General features: G+C 38.3%; 1 protein-coding gene across 6 annotated transcripts in view; it reads left to right on the top strand.

Moving 5' to 3' along the window:
* The first annotated feature begins 2,657 nt into the window (after positions 1-2,657).
* The window catches only part of tead1b (TEA domain family member 1b), a 47,461-nt gene continuing 27,854 nt past the window's right edge, over positions 2,658-22,264 (top strand). For 2 of the 6 annotated variants that reach the window (XM_055036721.1, XM_055036718.1), the window contains exons 1-3: positions 2,658-2,897; positions 3,434-3,591; positions 16,129-16,381. In XM_055036721.1, the coding sequence (XP_054892696.1) occupies positions 16,225-16,381 (157 nt within the window). In that variant the 5' untranslated portion in view covers positions 2,658-2,897; positions 3,434-3,591; positions 16,129-16,224. Of the gene's footprint in view, positions 2,898-3,169; positions 3,592-16,128; positions 16,382-22,264 lie in introns of those variants that run through there. The other 4 variants (XM_055036723.1, XM_055036724.1, XM_055036722.1 and 1 more) reach the window with 3 other exon arrangements.

Genomic DNA, 22,264 nt, shown 5'->3' with positions numbered 1-22,264 from the left:
AATTCTATTGCACCATTACCTTCCCCTTTTTGACGGAGCAGGGTCAAATCAAAGCAATGCCACAGCACAGACCAGCCTTTTCAAGCCCAGTAACAGGAATGGGGAGCAATAGACACACCACCGCTTTCCTGGTTCAGAACAGATGAGTGCAGTTCTATGAAGCATCTATTTAATAATCCAGGTGAAATTATCTACGATGCCCCAAATTGGCTTTCAAATTAGACGTCTCTGGCATATTTTTCTCAGTGTGAAATTGGGTGAATATTGAGAGTCACGGTAAAAAATTAAGGCGTTTTGTTGGTTTCTACTCACAGATATGAAAAGCAATGAAGAGTTATCTTTTTTTATTACTATGATAACTAAGTGTTTGAAAATAGAACAGGATTAAAACAAAAGTGAATTATAGTTATATGACATTCCTTGTAAAGTAAGTGTAAGTATGTTTGACAGTAAATGGTTAGTTTTATATGATATAAACTACATCTGGGTCTGTTTTTACTCAGCTAAGTCATTCTTTATAGTTTACTAATTGCTAATGGTTTGTGAGATTCAGTAAAAAATAACTGATGGGGGAAGGGATTTAGTTTGAACAGAATTGTTCATATACTAACATGCAGTCACTAAATTAACTTCTTGTCTTTGCAGTGTTTGATCTCCTGTTCAGATTCACCTACAGGCAGGTTTTTCTGTGAAACATGCATCCAAATTACTTGTGCAAAACTCACCAATTCACAGGGTCTTTCTGTAAAGCATATCAAAATTGTTTGAAACAAGCTAAAAATACCGCTGCACAGTTGGACTTGACACATTGTTGTCTGGCGTTGCAAAGATTGGCTCTAAGTGGCTGCAAGTTAATAATGACAAGGCTTTTAAAGTTGTGTTAGAACAACCTATTAAAAAGTAACCAATGTGAAAAGTTTGGCTCCCGTCGTCCTTTGAAAGAGAAGAAGTTTGTTCACACCCATCCACTCCAAGCAATTTGTTCAGGGCTTCTTTGAATTGAATTGAATTGCAATAAAATGCAATAAAATGTAAAATAAAATCTGTGGCCAAGGTACAGTAGTGAGTTTCTCCAAACACCAGAGGTCCAGGACATCTTTTTTTTTTTGCTGATTTAAGCTCAGCCAGTCATCTCTCATATTCATCCCCAATATTAATTGTTTTATTCCTATTATCCTGTCCAAATCTAGTCTTAATTATGAGAACAACACTGGGTTTTATGAGCATTAAAACTTTACAAACATGTTTAGCAGCAGAAATCCTCAACAGATGTTTCACTTTTACTCATTGGCCTCTTGTCTCATAAATCAGTTTATGCAACTGACACAACAAAAGCATAATGTACACAACACTACCTCTTTTTGACTGAACAAAAAGTCACTATTCTTCTTTACTATTCGTGAGAATGATGAGATTTAATACAGCCACTGCAAACAGCAAGATTTTATTTCTTTGAATAGTTTAGCAGTTATCATTTGGTGAAACAACCGAGCAAATTCTGCCCCTCCAGGATGTGATGACACTGAAAATGACTCAAATCCTCTTAAATGTCCTGTTTCCTGACACTGGACACATGTGAATGCAGTAAGTAAATAAAATGTTATTTACTTAGGACCTTTTAAGATATAAAAATCACAAAGTGTTCCAGCGTGAACCAATACAACTGCACAAGAATCTTGAGGTCTGAGAACACAACACTGCTTCTAAACAACACCAGCTGACAAATATCCAGTGTAGGCTCCAGCTGCACTGTTACATTCTTCTTCAGTGTCTTACCAAATATACTGTTCAATATTTTTCTGGGTGACATGATATTAGTTGGTTTGATATTTGGAATGACTTCACTATGCAGATAGCTGGATGGAACAGCACTGGTCTTTTAAACCTGAACATGCAGAGACAGACATTAGATGGTGTTGATGGATGTCCTCACAGGAGCAGTCGTCCATCTTCATGCAGGCATTTCTTCTTGGGGATCGGTGTCAAAACCCTGGCTTCTGACGAACAGCTTGTTCAGACAGGACTGGAGCTGTGTGTCTCCACTGTTTCCTGTTGCACCGTGTTTGAAGTCATCTTTATTAATGGAATCCAGCCCATTGTTATTAGAATCAAAATAGTCCTAAAAAGGAGTTTGTGGTAAATGATACCAGCAAAGCCACAAAAAAACAAACAAACCAAAAAAAAAAAAAAAAAAAAACAAGTATTGACATGCTGGAGTATCTGTCCCTGGCTCAAAAGCACCTGGTGAAAAATGTACTATCATAAAAAATATATATGTATCAGATATTAAAATTTTAACTCAGATTCTCAGACTGTAAAGAAGATACGATATATGACCTTATTTAATGTCCAAATGAGAGCGTTGGGTTAAATTGGAACCCAATTGGACCAAAAAGTTTAACGATTGCCGTGCATGAGCAACTTTTCAGCCGTAAAGTAGTGATTAAAAGTGAGGAAAACAATGTTTGCATTGTTCTTCTTATCGCTTTCCCTCTGCGGCTAGTTGCATTCGGCGAAGCTAAGAATTCGGAGTTTCTTGTTGTTCCCTGAAGGCGTCAGCTCCTGGGATGTTTGGTGCCTCCTCCTCCCCAGTCCCCGCTGCGCCGCTGCCGCTGCGCCGCTCCGCCGCTGCCCGGGCTGGCTGCTTGGCCGCTGGGCCCGGGGATGACGCCACCTCTCGCTCCGCCCCGGCGCAAACTCGCTCCCTTGCGTTCATTTCATTCCTGCTCTCATTCCGAACATTCTTCGCATCTCTTGTCAGTGCGCGAAGCGATTCACCTACACCTTTCCTGGCTGGCCCAGAAACACCCGAATAACTTGACATAGTATTCAAAATACCCACTGACATCACATTAGCAAAAGAAAGGGACATTTGTAAATGAGATATCAATAACGAGGTAAGTTTCATTTGCAGTCGCAGGTATGCAAACTGGTTGTGGACTTCTGCTCCCGAGGGTTAAGTTGAGGTTGTCTTGGAGTGACTGCACAATGTATTAAAATGTTATGTGATGCAGGTGTTTAGCAAATATCCCATCTGGTGAAGTCAGGTTTGGTCGCTTGTTTCCTCGGTGGGGGGATAGATGGCCGCTGCTGCAACAGGGTGCCTCACTTTAAACACTCTGCTGTAGCCCACGGCTTTGACACGGCAGCGAAAAAAAAAAATCTTTGACATTTTTCACATTTTTGCTTTTTTTTTTTTTTGTTGTTGTTGTTGAAAAGAAGCCCCCTGATCCTTACGCCCCTTCTAAAAAGCCTCTGGCGGCGTTTTGACCCGTGTCAGGCTGCAGGGAAAACTCGCTTTTCGGATAGCGAGAGCGAATAAAAATAGATAGCACGAGAGGAATCGCAGCTTTTTCTTTTCTTTTTTTCTTCTTTTCTTTTTTTCTCGGGGACAAGATGACGGCTGAAAACGTTGCTGTTTTGCTCTCCGCAGTTTGGCTCGGCCGGGAGTTGGGAGAGCGTTTTCGGACCACCTCGGAGAAAGAAGGAAAGAAAGAAGGACAGAAAGAAAGAGCGAAACGCGGCGGGGAGACTTGTTGCTTCAGCTCGGCTCGCGGCGCTGTTTTAAAATCGCCATCGAAGTTTTACCCTGTAAGTATCGCTTTTTTGTTGTTTTGTTAGTTTTGTGCTTTTTTTTTTTTTTTTGAACGCTTGCTTGTGATTTATCTCAACATCCAGTGTGTTGCTCTCCATGTTGTTACTTCAAGTAACAAAACCTACTGAACAGAGGAAGGGGGGGGGGACTCCTTATTGTTGCATGTCAGAGCTCCTGCATGTCCTGTTTGTCCGAACAGGGCTACTGAGTTTAACAGCTGTGCAAATTCTGTCACCCTTTTTTTTTTTTTTTTGAAATATTCTAAAACCTTAGTAAAAGTGGCTCCCTCGAGATTTTGCTTGCTTATTGTTAATGAGAGAATCTTTTTATTATTTTTTTTCACTAAATTTATCAGGAACTCCCTCCTTTTTCTATTTTTTTAGTTTTTTATTTTTTACAACCGACTATTTCTTTTATTGAAGCTATAAAACGCCCTGTGCCGACATATTTGAACTGAGACCAGACTATATGGAGTTTATAGTGCTTTAATTTGGGGTTTCCTTCACTCTTGTCTTTTTTCCTTTCTCTGCTTTGGGAAATGCCTGCTCAGCTAAAACCAGAGTGTGCCCCCCACCCCTCCCTGCCTGTCCAGCTGCAATCCAACTCCGTTACACTGATTTCATCCACTCACATTGGACTCTGGGGAAAATCCTTTCTCCTTTATAAAGAAATACTTTTAATGGAGCTCAGCTTATATTAGCTACTCTCTTTTTTTTGTTCGTATTTTTACAGTGGTGCTGTTATCATTTTTTCTGTTTTTCTACCTCGCTATTTCTCTGACTTTTGGGAAATGCTTAATATTAAAACAATCATAGAGGAAAGCAAAATGCACTTATAACACAAATGCATGCATGCAAAATGATGTCTTGCCAAACTATTTTCCTCCTTGAGCTTTTTCCACATTGTGTCAGCTTACAACCACAGACCTGAATGTATTTTGTGTGATAGACCAACTTAAAGCTGTACAAAACTGAGAAGTAGAAATATTGCTTTTCAATATTTCAAAAATATTGAAAAGCAATATGTTTTTCAATATTTTTTTCTTACAACCAATAATAGTCCTCCTGAATAGATAATATGTACAACATCTCACTGCCATTCCAGCTGCATGTATTTTGCATCTCTACCAGCTTTGAAAGTCTAGGAATGAATATTTTGCCTATTTTCTTTACCTCATTTAGGTCTGGACTTTGACTGGGCCGTTCTTACACAAAAATGCTTTGATCTGAGTTATTTCATTGTGATTTTGATTTATATATTTAGGATCGCTGTCCAGCTGGAAGGGGAGCAGTTATATGCGCTACTGTGTATCGGTTTGTTGTACAGAGTTCATAAGCTTATGGTTGTGATGTGATAAATAATACTTTTCAATGTTTTACATAAATCTTTTTTGCACTGGAAAGACTAACTCTAAGTAAACTAAAGCACATACATTTTTTAAATGGACTCTGCATTTTCTGCAACAGTCTCAGAGATGTAACACATCAGTGGATAAATCATGTTGATGTACAGACATAAAAAAACTAGATAAGCTTTTGAATATGGGCAGGTAGTTTTTGAGTTCCTACATATTTTTGGAATTTACACTTTACTTGTTCTATATTTGTCGCTTTCTGTTCTCAAATTTGGTTTGCTTTAACAAAGTGGTCATCAGACCACAGCTGACGCAGCTCCGATAACCTGATGCGATTTAATCAAGTTGTTTTTATAGATTATTAGTTCAGGTGAGAACGACGCATCAAATCACGCACACCTACTTGGTCACTTGGCAGCTCTGTTTATAAATGCTTCGTTTAGGTTACAAACACGTTTACATGAAAATAGGAACAATTGCAAAAGACGAACTGATATACTCTGAGGGCAACAGGTTTCTCTGAACCTGTGATATTTTTGCAACTCTTTTAAACACAATCTGATAAAGAACACACAATTCTTGCCATTAAGTGTCAGTTTGATTGCTGTCAGGTGTAACCATAGACATGTCACGGTAAATCAGCTTTCAAAGAAGAAGGGAAAAAAAACAATGGCTTTGTTTTATTTTATATTATACAACCGGTGGACTTGTTGGAGAGAAGCCTGCATAACATTTGTACAAGAATAACTTATTGTGCCTGCATTGGCTGTGGATTTCAACTCAGAGACTTGGACCAAAAGAAGAGCAAAGAAACCCCAAAAAACTCTAGAACTTATTTTTTGGTCAACTTTAATGCACTTAAAGCAGGAGAGAATGTAGAACAAACTCACTGCTATGATGAAAATTAGCCCACATTTTTTATTGTATTACAAAACATCTAAATATTTAGGCAAATATGCATGAATAAATGTACACTTAAAATATATATTTTGGATTTCGTGTTGGATCATTGCCCATGGAGGCAGATCCAGATACATTTCTGAATGAGAAGGGCTGGAGCTGAGGGATACATATCCTCATTGTTGAGGTTGGCTTTCTTCTCGCTGCGTTGTCCGGGTCAGAGGGCAGAGCTGCACTGTGTAGTTTATCTGTGATGAAGTGTGGACAGAATAATGTCTTTTGTGAAGCACACTGTGGATTGTGTTACTTCTTGGAGCCAAGTGAGACCTCTCTCTTTCTCTTGTTAAGAACAACATTTTGGTCAGATGTTGTATCAGATAACTATTTTGTATCATGTTTTTTTCAAAGATGTGATTTACTCTGGCAATTTTGTTTTATTTCTGTTTTTTTTTACTCCATGATATTACAAATAACATACACAGACAGCAAATTTCATTGTCTTTGCATACAGTATTGACAGAAGACAATTATTAAATTAAAAACATAGAAATATAAAAAGTACACATGGATCTTTTGATGCATTTCTATTAATTAAAAAAATATTAACACTACCTACATGACTAAACATATTAGAGATGACAATACTCACAAAACCTATAATCATAGAATATTTTTCTTTTAAAAATGTCTGTGTCCGACTGGCTGGCATGAAGCCTGGCTGTGAATAAAAGTCCGTCCTTTCAAAGCTCCTCTCTGATGGAATAGAGGCTGCAGCTATGTGCCCGTGTGCTTTTGCTAATTTCTTCACTTGTTACCACCTTCATAGATCAATGTGAATGACTGGTGTTGTGGTCTGGCAGCGGGGATGTAACTGATCTGTGAGCATAGTTTCCACTTTGTCATATATCTTAAGTGAAACAACAATGGAAGAGGTAGGTGAAGAATCACTTCAAGTTTTCATTTTGTACGTTTTGTAGGCGATGTGCTGAACAAAAGTGTCCAGAATCGTGTCATTGCTCGGCACCAAACGTCGTACACTAATGGTACCTTTTTGTAGCTTTAGCTTAGTTTATTTTTGTGTGGAGGATTTCAGTCTCTTCCCGTTACAAACTTGATTTGTAATTTCAGACTTAGTCCTTATGTTACTATGCTGTGAAACAGTCGAAATAATGAAAATGAAATAATGCTCAATATTATTCTGATGAAAGAGCTTGTCTGCGTTAGTTTGAATAATGATACAGTTATTCAGTGTGTGATTGGACGGGGTGCTGGTGGCTGAATCACATCAAAACGTCAGTTCTCCCCTGTCATGGTGGAAGAGCTGCTCTCCTGCAGGCGTCCAGAATGTGTGTGCCCTGAGGTAAACTTGATCTAGAAAGGGAATTTTAAAGTACGCGCTGCTGCTCAATAGTTTCATCAGGGACTGCTGAAGCCCATGGAGAGTGGTCCTTAAAAGGAAAAACTGGCTCAGCGCCACTGACGTCATCTAAGTAAATCTGCTCCAGTAATGCTGCCATAAAATGAATGCCAGCTACTACATGCACTTTGACCCTGTCAAACACCTCAGTTGGAATACTACTCACCTATTTTGCTCTTTGTGCTCACTGTGTAGAACGTCTTATTACTAAGACGGAAATAGAGTTTAAAAATTCACACACCTGTGTCTCTGCATACAGTCAGAGCTACATTCACACAAATACTGCAAACATATAAAACATCATAAACTAACGATAACTTTATATAAGTATTATAAGATAGACAAATTCAGTAAACCAGGTACAATAAATACAGCAGATAAACAGCACACAATATTAGCATTCAGTCTTATCTTCAGATGATAATAATTTATGCTCTAATGGACCGACTGTTAAAAACTGATTCACACATCAAAAATCACATTCCAAACTATCCTCCGCTGCAGATTAGATTTGGGTGTTTTCACAAATAATCATAATTGTTATTGCTGTAATTTCCCCCACAATAATAAACAATACAACATTTTGCCGTTCATAGTTAGAGAAATATGCTTTCATTAGCTGCAGAAACCTGCAACTAGTTTTTATCTTTAGTTGTTGAACTAAAATAAAATAAAGAAGAATGACTATGAGTTTGTGTCCCTTTTTTAAATTTAAATTTTAGTGAAATTGGCCAAAATTAGAAGTGGCAGGTCAAACCTTAAAGAATATTGGAAATCGTTCTTGGCCCACCAAACCTTGACTGGTGCACCGCTAATAGAAAGCCGTATATAAGTAGGTAATTGTTGGTGTTTTCAGTTTCACTGTTCATAGGCGTCTTAAATTTACCAACTTTTTTGTGTTGCTTTAAATAAATCATCAAATGACTGATCCACCCTTATTGTTTGAAGTCAGCCCAATGTAAGCCACTTTGCACTGTTTACAATGTGGTATCCTTAATCATTTGTGTACAAGAGGATTTCAGCTCCATGATCCCTCATTTGGTCTCTGGTGTCTCAAAACCTTTTAAATGCTAGATATGTGATTCACCTTCGTGTTATTACAGTGTTTTAAGAAGACAAATAAATTAGCTTCCTCCTCATCACACACACATACAAAAACAATATGTACTCCATGAATCATTTTATGAGTCAGTTTCTGAAACCACTACAAACTATTCTAGCTTTTAGCCGCAATGAAAGCAGGAAATCTGGGCTTCAACTACTTCCTCTCTAAGTGCTGACCAGAGAGGCAGCAGCGATGCTCAGCTTCTTCAGAGCAAAAGGGAAAAAAAAAGGCATCCAGTTGCTTCATTTATGGAAACTGTGTAGTTTTTTTTTTTTTTTGCGGCTTGTGTCTATCAATAATTGTTGTCGCACAACAGCTATCCTCCCAGTCACTGCTTGGGTCAAATTTTTGCACCATATTATATCAGTGACAGCTGTTCTGTTATCATGGCTAACACAGATCAGAGAGGTTCTTTTGTGCCCCGAAGTTGTCCTAGGTCCAGTGAAAGGCACAGGCGGAGCTAAATGTAGGCTTCTAAAATAGAATATGATGACTTTGTCTGGTTTATTAGTTTGTGGTCTGTTCCAGGACTCTGCAGCTGGGAGCTGCCATCCAACATCCACATTTTTTTTTTGTTCAGTTTGGCAAATTGGCTAATATTTTTAAACATTTCAACAAGGGTCTTCGATTTATACTGTCAGCATCAGGACGTTTCTATGGCATTTGGGCAAATATATAGTCTTAAAACTACTAATTTTCAGCTTTTTAAGCATGCTACCTTCTTCTGAAAAATGAAGCTGAAATATATAATTGCTGCCATCTATTTTCTAAAACAGTCACTGGTTTATTATTGGTATATTGTTAAATATTGTTTTTATTAACTTTCAGAAACTTTCTCATTTGATCCTCTTTGATTAGTCAAATATTAGGATCCTAATGTTGTGTAATATTGCAAACGGGGATAAACATAAACACAACCTGAGGTATCCCAACATGTCTGATCATGTTGCAAAATCAGCTCAGACTGGAAATGGAACAATAACAAACAGTAAAGTCTTAAGTTTAGTAAGTTTTATTAAAGGTAAAAATATAGTAGCAGAAAACAGAACAAATCTCTAAAGTCTTGTTATTTATTGTGTCATTAGGAAAATGTGAGATACCTTGTCTGAATAACAGGCAGAGCAGCACCAATCAGGTTTTTTCTGGTAATTACCAGTTTCCAGGTTACACATAGTAAATGTTCCTCAAAGTAATGGTTGTTAGTTTAGCCACAAAAATAATCTGAGCCTTTAGTTTTAATACATTCACTGAATTTAGGAAAAAAAAAACAAAAATATTTCAGAGAAAATTCTCAGATTCCAGTCTCTAGCCAATCAATTGCTGCATCTTTATCTATTACTCTGTTACTACTGATAATCTTTGGAAAATTCTTGAGGAACATTATATGTTATTGCACCCACTTGTGTCCCTGCCAGAGTCATAGAATAAACAATTAGTTCGTACTTAAACTGCATTTAGTAAAATTCAAAATACTAATCAAAGTCTGAATGACACAACTTACAGCAGAAGAGTTTGTAGTATGGAAGGAAAAAAAACAACAACTTGGCTTACGGAAAATAATAACAAAAGAAAGATACGAGGGGATAAAGCAGAAAGAACGAGAAGAAAGGCAGCAACAAATGCAAATGGTGGCCTTCACACTCATCACTATGATTTGTTTTTGTCGTGCCTGTCCGCACGCGGCCTGAACGAGCCGGCAGCCAGCCCTCGGCCTGCTTTGCTCTCATAACTGTCAGGAGATCCTTTATCTGACAGACCTTTATTTACAGCTTTAATTTCCTGAGCTTTATGTGTTCCGCTCACACTCCACGCCGCTGTGACATGGACTCACGCCGCCTGGAATGCACTGCACATTTTTGATAGGCAAATGCCCCCTGAGCTATCATTCCATTTATGTTTGAATAGTAAATTGTCCCTTTTTTTATAGTCTAATATTACTGACAGAGAAGCTCTCTGTCTTCAAAGAGGAAGATTTTGTCATTGCAGATTTATAGTCAATTTTTCTGTTGTTCAGTGTTAAAGACTTACACCTGTTGGCTGGACTGCTACTGTCTCTCTGTTGTCTACATCTTGTTGTTATCATTCCTTAGACTGAGACAGGTAGAGGGCTGCTTTGACAGAACCTGTAAATCAATCTAAAACAAAGATTGATCCTGCAGAGCCTGATGGCTGCTTGGTAGTTGGATACAGGCCTCATGTTTGAGAAAGATGATATCAGACAGACTCCTGGCACTTACGCCTGCCAGTTCAAAGAGGCATGAAATAAGCACCAGGCTGTTGTTAATAACAAAGGCAGCATAAGTCAGCTTTCTAGCATCTGCTGGACTTTTAGGCATTATTTGCAAAACTCTTTTAAGAAATATCTAGTACAGAGGAAGGTGTTAGTGCAGAGTCTTTATTGGGATTGTTTGTGATCATGCAATATACACATTTTTTTTCCAAAAACCTCTTTGAAAAATGTTTTTTGCTTTATATTTTCTGTGCGTGATTTGAATCGGTATTCAACAGTTGTTGGATGCCTCAACTTTCATTTTGTAAGAATTTAGAGAATTTTGCTCTTTATTTGTCCAGCGAACCGCATCTGAAGGTCCTCAAAGATCTACTGTAAAAGGTTGCATTCCATAAACATGCGATTCACAAGGTAATTTGTTTGTTTTTTGTTTTTTTTTTCCTTTTCATTGAAAAAAAGTGGAATTTTAACACTTTGTTACTGTTAATGTTAATCGTTAGTTACTTTCATGGAAGGGGAATGAATCTGACATTGCTGTCATAATTATGCAGAGGCCAGGATATGTCTTTACAACATGTTAAAAATGTCGAGTTTTGAAATCACACAGTAATTACAGTTTTGCACATTGTGGCCTTAGCTTGTGTGGGCCATTATGGGGTGCACAAAAGTCATTCACAGAATCATTATTGCACCCTCTGAGATAACGGCACAAAAGAACTCCACATGGAAAATTACATTTGAGACCTCTCATCTGCTATTTCATTACCCTGATCTGTCTGATGGGTGAAATGGCTTCTCTTAATTTAAGGAGCTGGATTCCAGCTTGGTGAGTGGTTTATGTAATCTCACAGTAAGTGTAATTTCCTATAATTCCATGTCACACCTACTACTCTGCTTAGCTACCGCATTCAGTTCTCACATTGCATGCCGACTTTTACCACCGCATCTTACAAATAAGGCCATTTCTATGGTGTGCAGCCTGCAAAGACAGAAGTATGCAATTATTTTTTAAGTTGCAAGTGTTTCCATGGGTGACATTCATACCTTCCTTTGATAGACATAATTAGCCTGCAGATTCTGCAGCACTAAGAGACCGTTCCTATTGAAAATTGCTAGGTTATTCACATGTTTAACACTGCAAAAGCATCTTGTTGATGCAGATGCTTCATATTTAGTTAATGGAAAAGAAAAAATATATGTTGTGGGCAATTTTTGCATATATTGTGTCTAAGTTTAGACAACAAATCAACAAACATTACTTTACAGGAAAGCAAAGCAGCAGCAGTGTCAGCATACCCCAAAAAGCAAGACAACTCTGTAACATATTGATCACATCCATGCAGTTTTTAAGCTCTTAGTTTATTGTAAGAAATGTGTTTCATACAATCCCGTACCAGTAATAGATGTTTCATTAATTGAAAATAATTAAAAACGTTGGTTTCACTCTTCTGAAACCATTAAGTCTCAGTCGGTGATCATGCTGTGAAATCATGTTGGGATTGTGGTTATTTGTTGTTACTGCATTGAACTGTTATAGTGTTTAGCTTATGTCAAAGCAGACTACTGACCTAGGAGAAAAACAGGAACTGCAAAGGGAACCTGCAGCTTATACCTCGCTGTTTGTAGTTGATAAGTTTCAATACAAAAAAGAAAAATGTGGCTAAAACAGAGGTCGTCTTCTTCAAATAAACATTTGACTTGTTACATTGATGCAAGGGCAAAAGCCACAGATCTGTGGCAACAAAATGTCAAAATGGCTTCTTTTTTTAAAATTTCAACACTAAATATGAGACATTGGAATTGATTATATCCCTTTAAAACTATTATTCAGCAAGTTGGGATTTAAAAGTTGTACTGCTAAAAAGGACAGATCTTATTACACTCATAAAAGTAAACATACAGCAAAAAGAAGCAAAACCTACATGCTCAGTGCAGTGGTTTGGCCACTTTCCTTTGCTTTGCTCCTCTTTCAGAAGTATGGATGTTTTGTTAAAACATTTGTATACATTTTTAACCTCCCCAAAAACTCTCACATACAATTCAGATGCTCCCTGAAAGTCATTCAGATTTTTAGGACTATGCTCCAGTGTTTCCGCCTTACCTATACCAGGCTAATTCCATGTGAGAATAACAGTACAGCACATCAATCTCACTAAAGGCATAGGATATTAAACTTAGTTTGTCATTAGTTGAGGTGGAAAATCTTTTTCCATAAAGTTTTTCTCAGGCCTAAGTCATATTTTATATTGGGCCATAGTGCATACAAAACTTTCTTTTTTAATTCAGACTTTGCTCTAAAATGGAAGCTGGGTTTGATTAGAAGCTCAGTTCATTATTTTTTATTTATTTATTTACTTATTTATTGGATGAAAGGCAGAGATCTAGAAAAAGTCCCTGGCTTTTAGTGGTTGAAATGGGAATGTTTCCCCTCCCTCATCAGTTTGTTAGTTCTGCAGCGTCAGCAGACACCACACAAAAACGGAATTCAGTAAAAGCTCCCTCTGCTCTCTGGGAGGTTTTTTTTCCCCTCAACAGCTTGCTCCCATCCCCCCTGCCCCCTCATCCACTGACATGTTGGAAGAAACATATGCTACTATTCCTGCTTCCTGACAGTTTGCACTGCTTCAGTGGGATCTTGCTTTGGGAGGAAGCAGTTGTCTGGAAAGCAGGGAAGATTAAGAACTGAAACTGATATCAGTGTATTGATATCAAATGGACTGAATCTTAAGTATTTTTTTTAAAAGGCAGTGACTGGTTGACAGCCAGAGCAGTAATATTTTTAATGAAGTCTTTCTTATGCATTATACAATTTGTGGTGATAAAATGAGAACACATTGTAATAACATTGTGAGATTTTCCTAGATGTTAATAGCAAAATCATTCAGTCTCTTCACTCCAGATGTTTAACTGAGCTCACAGCCCAATATGTAATCTTCTATGTTGTATGTTTAGCTGAAAAAATAGATGAGAAGGCTAAATAACATTTCAGTTTGCACAGTCCGTATGAAGTGGAAACAAATACAGTAAAGACAGCTACATTGATTTGGAAATTGCAGTGGTAACAAGTGTGGATGATGGAGCCAGTAATCCCTTGAGAGTGATTGGTCAATTAGTACTAAATTAATTCATTAATTCCTAAGAACTTGTTATCTGGAGTAGGTTTAGAAAACTTGCCTTCTGGGAATGTATTCAAATCAGTCTAAGATATTTAAATTACCGTTTATTGCATACATCTCAAATTTTTAAAATGTTTTTCTGGAACTGGTGGCCTTTAATTGCAGCAGATCAGATAGGAATTGGGTAGAAATGGCCAGTTAAACCATACACAGAAGACTAATGGCTCTACATACATTCCAGTTTGATCCTAATTATATGACAATGCAGTTGACAAAAGTCAATGACTTTCTAAGATCCTAGAGTCCGAGTATCTCTGCAGATGTCAGGACTGTGTCTTGTGCTGGAAATCTGAGGTGAGAGTACAGTTCCCTGTGGTGCACCTGTGCTGCTAACCACTTGGCCAGACCGTTTAGACCCTTTAGTGTGGTATGTTTGCAGGTGATTGTTGAGGCCTGCACCTGCGAATTCTGGAGGTTTTCAAAATACAAATCAGGTTGAATTGTGTTAAATTCACTGGATAAATCAAACAACATGATCCTCCCTGTGCTCCCTGCTTTGTCAAAATGGCCTTAGATTTATTGAAGCAGGTTTGTGACTGCATCTTTAATTCTAACTCCATGGGAATAGAACTGCAGAGGCTCCTGATATGTGCCTGTTTGATTACTCAAGTGGGCCAACAGGAGTCTCTACAGGATCACCATAATATAGGATGTCAAGGCAACATGTCTGTAGTCATTGTGGATAAATGGGTGAGCTCTCTGTGGTCCGGTGCAAGGCATGATGTCTTCCACAAAACTGAAACCTTCTCTTTGCAACTCTTGGGTCAAACTAATGTTGAAGAGGTGCTGCAGAATCCCACAGAGCTGCTCTGCACAGGCTGTCAAGACTTTGTCTGGCACTGATACCATCTGGTCATGCGGTCTTGTTTCAGTTTAGTCTTTCCAGCTGCCTCTTCTCCTGACAGACAAGTGGAAGAGGAAAAGGGAGCAGCAGCATCTCCTGATTGGATTGTAAAAAAAATGTAGAAACATTTCACCTAAAGCTGAGGGTAGGGCTGTGTCATTTTATTGATCCTACTATATTTATCAATATTTTTTTTCCTCAAAGTATTGATTTTTCATCCGCGAGTATCAATACATTAGAATAATGCTCACAATATTAAATATTGTGAGCAGAATAACACATCGTATTGTATTGTGAGACTAGTGTATTACTGCAGCTCTAAAGCAGGGTAGGATGCCTGTTTGACTGGGGGCAGATGAGGAGGATCATGAGCTTTTTGCTGAACTGAACCATTGAAGAATTTGTTCAGCTCATTGACTCTGTGCAGACCTACATCCATCTGATCCTCCTCCTGCCCAAAGCCTGAGATATTCTTCACCTCTCAGCACACATCTTTCTGCTGGACCTTGCTCCAGTTTCTTCCTCTGTGCCAAAAGGCAACTACAGCATCATTTAGTTTCATGATTTGTGGAGGACACAGGTAAGAGAACCCAAAGAGATAAATGGGGGATTGGAGAATTTGAATGTCCAGATGTTTGAAAAAGTTCAAGAAAAACCTAGAAATAGGAGTCTGGGATTGTTTTCAGACAAATATTAGTCATAATTTGATAAGATGGGTTTAATGGTTGCTTAAAATCTGTTTAATTTATTTATTAGCAATGTATTTACACACTTTAATCAATATCATTCTCTGCCACTGTTGTTTAGGATCATAGCTCTAAGATTAAATAAAAAGAAGGGGGGGGGATTGAGAAATAGAGAATAAAGGTGTTCTTTGAAACTTTAAACTGAAGTTAAAATATTGTAGTTTCTAATAAATATGGAATGATAAAAAAACACTAAAAATAAATCATATTTTTCATTATGTATTGTATAAATCATGAGCTATACATCTCTTTGCTGCTTATACAACATTTTTAGTTGAACGTCAGATTCATTTAGTAAAGGTCAAAGAAAGTCCAGGAATGCACCAAATGTTGATTTTTGATACTTATATTAAATGAGGAAAATCAAATGTATCACAAAATGGGATTACCTTGAGGATCTGCTGGTTTTCATAATTAATAACATATTAAAACCTCTTCTTTTGGTGTTTTAAATAGTTCCTTCAAATTTCAATAGTAATTTCAAATTTCTGCTTCTTAGCCAATGAAAGCTGCTTCCGGCTTTACTTGATTTCTGCCCATTATCAAACTCTTTATCTATTTACTCTATAGCTATTGCAAGTACATGTTGAAATCTCCCAAAAATCAAAATCTTGAATCGCTGATTTTCTGTCCGACCTTGATTTTCTATTATTTTTCCAGAAACTAACACTAACTAGTACTGTGCATTGTTGCAAACAGAGCTCTTCTGCTGTACTTTGTTTAATGATGACTGGGTTTCTGTGTTGGTTTGGGAATTCCAGGTCTCTCCCTAGTCTGCTCCAGGCTTCAGCTTGGAGAACCCAACCGCCAAGATTGATCCGAGCAGCTGGAGCGGCAGCGAGAGCCCTGCCGAGGACATGGAACGGATGAGCGACTCGGCGGACAAGCCTGTGGACAACGATGCCGAAGGGGTCTGGAGTCCTGACATAGAGCAGAGCTTCCAGGAAGCCCTGGCCATCTATCCTCCATGTGGTCGCAGGAAGATCATCCTGTCAGATGAAGGAAAGATGTATGGTAAGTACGGATGTGTCTGACTTTCAGACAAAGCTTCAGCGCATCTGTTTTTCTTTAAGAAAAATGGGCTTTGTGTTTTGGACTGTTTTTTCTTTAATTTTGGGGAATCTATTGAGAATATCAACATGACAATCTTCTCTTCATCTGAAGCCAGAGGCAAAAACATGGCAAGCTTACCATCAAGAGTGAATCGGCTCCATCAAAACAACGGGCACAAAATCTGCTGGTTACCGCTATGAAAGGTTTTATCTCATTTTTGTCCTGGGAATTAATTAAAATATTTCTTTTTTTTGTTTGTTTGTTTTTCAGGTTGTTTCTAGGTCATAGGAAAGATTATATGCTTACATTCAACCACATTTGTGTTCCTCTTAAGACTTAGAGTCTCTTTCTATATCCAAAAGGTGAGCATTGGTATTTTCCAAATATTGTTCTTAGCTGTATTTTTCAGTAAAATAGTGACCACACAACCAAAATACATGGTTCACATGAGTGCAAGTTTATGAGTAAAGCAACATGAACTATTAGCCAGAAGCAGATGGTACCACGGCTGCCACCAGCTGTACCCCCCTCTCTTTGCTTCACCCTCCACTCCCTCTTCCCTGTTCCTGGCTGGGTGATGTCATGGAAAGAGGGAACATTTCTTTTTGTGGTGTTGGACTGTCTCTCAGCCTGTCAGTGTGAAGTGAAAGCAGAAAATCCCGCTGAGCATTAGCTTGCAGCTGTCATGCGACCCCTCCGGCCAAACAAAATGTAAATTTCACGAGTTGCATTGAGATCTCTCAGTGGCCACTACAAAGATGTAAGCTCAGACAACACCTCCCTCCCTACCGTCCTTTCCTCCAGCTTCTCCAGCCCAAACAGAGAGTAGCTGTCCATAAACCCGGCTTCCTGCTGTGGATAAAAGCAAGTTAATTTTATTCTAGTTACAAATAAACAATCCTAAAAGGAGGACATTTTTCTGCTTAATACAAGTGTAAAAAAAGGAAAAAGATCATATAACAATATTCACATGCCCTTTCTGACATAATTGCGACTCGTCAACTTACATAACCTGATTTAAATTGCATACATAATTATACCCTGCCAGATGTGTCTCTTTTTGTTTCAAAGAACCTTTTTGTTTTGAAACAAGCTGAAAGACATTTTTTTTTTATTTGTGGTTCATGCTGAGGAGACATCCGCATCGTTGTTCGGAGGTTTGTCCTACCAGATGTGCTCTGGATCTCGTTACAGATGTCCCGCCAGTAGCAGTGGCCTCAGGCTGTGTCCCTTTCTTACAGCATGAGGACCATAAGAGGCACCTGTACAGTGCTTTTTTTGTTTTTTTGTTTTGTTTTTTTAGACATTGATGGGTGAGGAGACAGAAGTGCAAAATGAAAATGGCAAAAATAACACCTAGATAAAAGAAATGGGGATGTTTTTGAGCACTTATTTTGTTATTGATGATGCGATTGTACTCTGTCTCTGTAAATCAAAATTTGGTGGTAATGTGTTGCAAACTACTGGATGCTTGTCATTCAGCTTTGCAACTATCGCTGCGTTTTTGCAGCAGTCTTATAACAGAAAATATAACCTCTTCCCAACCTCCATCAAGTAGATATCCGTCCACTGTTACAACAAAACAATCTGTTTTGTGTGAGGAGCGTTGTTAAAAGAATCCAGTTTGTGCTCGAAATTGTGGACAGTTTGTCATTGAGCCCTTTAGATTGTGGAAAGAAGCTGGTAAAACATTACAGCGCCGCTGCTGACAGTTCTGAATCAGTTCTCTATTAAATTACCTTTTTAAAAATGTCAGTGAAATTAGTTATTATGAGTTTGGACATTTTGTTCCACATTCTTGTTCTCTTAAATCACTGAGAGTGACTGTTTTAGCTTGACTTTTTTTTCCTTGTTTGATTTAGCTGACAGCAGACCTTTGGTAACACTTTCTAAAAATGGTCCTGATTTTATGTTGTGCCCACAGAGATGGAGTTGAACACTGGGCTGCACTTATAAGAATAAATAAAACCTCTGCAGAGTTGTTTTAAGGTAAACTTCTGTCAACTGTTGCTGCATACTGACTACTGAAATAAAGCTAATCACTTTTTCATTCCTTTTGGAAAGACAAATTCAGCAGTTTGTAATTATACCTGTTTGCCAAAAGACGGTGATACGTGGAAATATTTTGACTGATTTGACTGTGATTTGGATGCCATCGAAGACTCCAGTGAATTTAACTTTCATTCTAATATGTTTGTCTTTAACATAAAACGACAAAGAGTTTTTCCAAACGTGATGCAAGCTGCGGCTGCAGCCCTCAAAACACACCCAGTGCCATGAAAACCTCTCCTGGCATTTGAAGTAAATGGTGGTAAAAAGAAGACAGGTATTTTGTAGTTTAGAGACTCTGGGGATGGCATAGTGTTCCATACACAGAGCTCATCACAAGAGCTGCCCTGAGTGCCCTTAAGCCCTTTGTTATCCTGGGGTAGAGTGCAGTTAATTAGCAACAGTCACTATAGCAACCGTGTTGCAGTACAAAACAATTTCTAATTTCTGCTTCTTAGCCTATTGTGGTGCTTACCTGAAGGGCTTCGAATGTGCCGAGACCAGTGTTGGCTGGCACTGCGCCTTTTGTCTGGGGCTAATTGTGGCAGCGCTGGAAGACACTACATCTGCATTTACTGCTTCACTAGTGCCGCAGTTTACTTAGGAGAATATGCTTTTTAAAAAAAAAAAGTAATTCAAAATGGACGACACCACCGCCTAGCCAAAGGCCCAAGATGCGGCACTTGCATAATTTACCTGCTGTGTGCGGCTGCATTCATTTATCCCAGAAATAGAGTTGATAAGTGACACAACACGCTTCACTCAAATTGTATGTTTATTCATTGGGTTATGTATTTGCTCTACCCAGCAAGCTAAATATCATTGTCAAATATCTACCAGTTACTGTCGCACAGAGGTAAACCAGATTTTCTGCCATCTGTAGACAAATATGCTAATACTTCAGCATATTTATTAACATGAGTCCCATTTGTTAGTGCCTTTCTGGTAGGGACGTTAGGAAAGATCAACAGCTTGTAATAGTCATTATATTACATCTAATGTTTTCTAATAAAAAGTTTCAGGACAGAAATCAAACCATTGATTTCAAGTCTTCCTTTAAAATTGACACAGTATGTTAAGGACCCAAATCAAAATGTGATGCAGTTTGACGATCTGATCTTATGCCTCCATCCACATGTCTTTTGATGTAAAGCTTTTCCTATCATCATACTGCTGTTTGCTCTGCCATCTCATCAGAGGTCCTGCTCAGTCCCCTCCTGTGGGAACTAAGTGGCACTTGGTTTGCAGAGATGCCAAGGATGAGTTAGATATAATGAGCAGACCTGGCTTGCCCCTGATGGCCCAGTGCTGTGCTCCTCTGGGGCTCGTCTCATCGGGCCAAGCATGCTCCGAGACGGAGCGAGCGGACCTGATCCCCCCTGCTGGGCAGATAATGAGGAATTCTGGGATCAGCTCAGGCTCCCCGAGTCACCTGCATTCACTCAGAATAGAGTGTGAGGAACTTCATTGCAGGAAAGGCATCACACACCTCTAGAATAATCCCTCGTTTGCTCGCCTGCTATTGTCAGTGAGGAACTATCGTGTTTTCACACACCTTGATGGTGAAAAAGTACCAATTATTTTATGGGTTGTTTCTTAAAAGAAGTAACTTTAGAAAGTCTAAATGGAATTAATAAAACTATGGGAAGTTATTTAGTCAGCCTTCTTGCGTCAGTATGGAGCCAAAGACGAGTAATTTTATGTCACCTCAAACTCACTTCTTGGAAATGAATCGTCATGTCATAACAGAAATGTAAATTTGAATGAATTGCGTCATAATAATCACCACTGTTTTAATGTTGTAGTAAAACTACCCTAAACAACATAAACATAAATGTCCTAAACATCAAAACTGATTCTCTACAAGTAAAGCTTTCTGAAGTAACAAGAAGGAAAATGAACAAACTACAATAAAAAAAAAATTGAATTGAAATGATTCCAGAAGTCTGGTTTTGACCTTTTTCAACCCAATCTTGCTAGTAAATGTAATACGAGCAATATACTTGAAATAAAGTGAAATTTATGTTTTAAAAAATGATTCCACATTACAACCCCCGTGATTTAAAAGTAAAATCTTGGCACAAGTGTCTTGGCACATGGTGCATGCGGTCAAATGTAGAATATGTTGTTCCTCACCAGTTTACATCACTATTTATATTCTTATATGTTACTGGTTTTAGGGTAGTCAAAGCAGAACAATTGCACATGATCTTTGATTTATTCCTTCCAGTTGTTTATACAAAGAAATGGCATAGCACCTCCCAGCTACATGGCTGTGTCTCCACACAAATATTTATGGATGCAATTTCTATTTTAACTTATAATTTTGTCTCCCTGTAGGTTTCTGGTTTTACTGTATTTTCAAAGTATGCATTTAAAAGTCTCAACAAACAGATCCTTTTGGGTTCATTGAAGACTGGCTTCCTCCCTTTGTAGATGCATTGAATGGTTAGATAGCAGGCTGTGGCTCCATGCCTGTATGAATCAGGAGTACTCAGGGTGTGTCCCTGCTCTCCGAGGTCTGTGTGAGGCCCTCTGAGCCAGGCTTCTGGTTTCAGATTACATGTTCCCAATTGGCTGCTTTTGTTTGACAAAAACACAGTCAGACTCCAGTTTCTTAAAGATGCAGTGTCACTTTTGGTGCTCTATTTACAAAAACTTTGCAGGTTTTCTACTGATTGCACAATATCCCAAAAATAAAATACTTATATTCTGACGAGATGGTGTAAAATTGATGGTACAATTTTGTGCAATCAAAATATGAATGGAATTTTAATGTTACTGTTTTGCTCTCACAAGATCATGGGGACAACACTCAAGCGCTGACACAGGCTGTCATCTCTTTCTGTGCTGGTGTGGAGAAAGGTCTTTAAACACTGAACTGCACCCCTGGAAACAAAGAAGGTCTGTAGCAGTCACTGTAAGATGATCATAACAGTGCTGTTTTATGATCTAATGCTGAAACCGTATCCTTTTCTAAATCAAGTCAAAGTCAAAATGAGACTTATTATCTTTCAGCTCATACAGCAAAGAGCGCACCACAGAAAAAACTGAACAAAATGATTTTAAAAAACACAAAAAGATGAAACCTACTGAATATCGACTAAAGCTTTTGCGATACATAACAAAATCAGCATCATTCTGAAAGAGAAGAAAGCAATAAAAAGGAAAATTATTATTTCACACAGAAAATTTTAATTAGAATTTTCATTGGCATGTATTTTACAGTTTATCCTGCTGTAAATTTGACCAGAAGAATTAAATGAATAAAATCGTAATGTATCTTTCATTTCATTCCGGTCCTCTAATTTGCGTCTGTAGCTAAGAAGAGGCCAATTTGTAAATTGACTTTAAATGAATTATATCTCAAAAGCAAGCCCCCCTTTTATGTTCATAATTACAAAACAACGTGTAGGACATGAAAACCCGTCATGACCACAAAGTTTGACTTTTCATTTATACATATTGGTCACAGCCAGCATGTCTTTCTTTGTGCTCAGATGCTGAATTGATCCTGAGAGATTGAAAATATTGATTCGACTCAGTGTCTTACTTTGTTGTGGAGAAGAAGGCCAGGGCACCTTCCTGACTGTTAGCACCGTGTTCACACGTTGGACCTGCCACAGTGCCGGTTCCTCAGGAGACTCATAATTACAGCAGTCCTTTCAGATTAGTCCAGTGGCCAGCCCAACTGTGGCCATATATTTCATCCTCTTTGCCTCTCCTGAGAGGCAGACCTCAACACAGTGACCATGGCAGCCTCTACAGTAATGTATGTGATGATAAACGCAGCGG

Source organism: Poeciliopsis prolifica, unplaced genomic scaffold, assembly GCF_027474105.1.
Source record: "Poeciliopsis prolifica strain line A6 unplaced genomic scaffold, Auburn_PproV2 SCAFFOLD011, whole genome shotgun sequence".
Classification (NCBI taxonomy): domain Eukaryota; kingdom Metazoa; phylum Chordata; class Actinopteri; order Cyprinodontiformes; family Poeciliidae; genus Poeciliopsis; species Poeciliopsis prolifica.
Note: the sequence above shows the minus strand (reverse complement) of the source record. Positions and strands in the feature narration are given on the sequence as shown.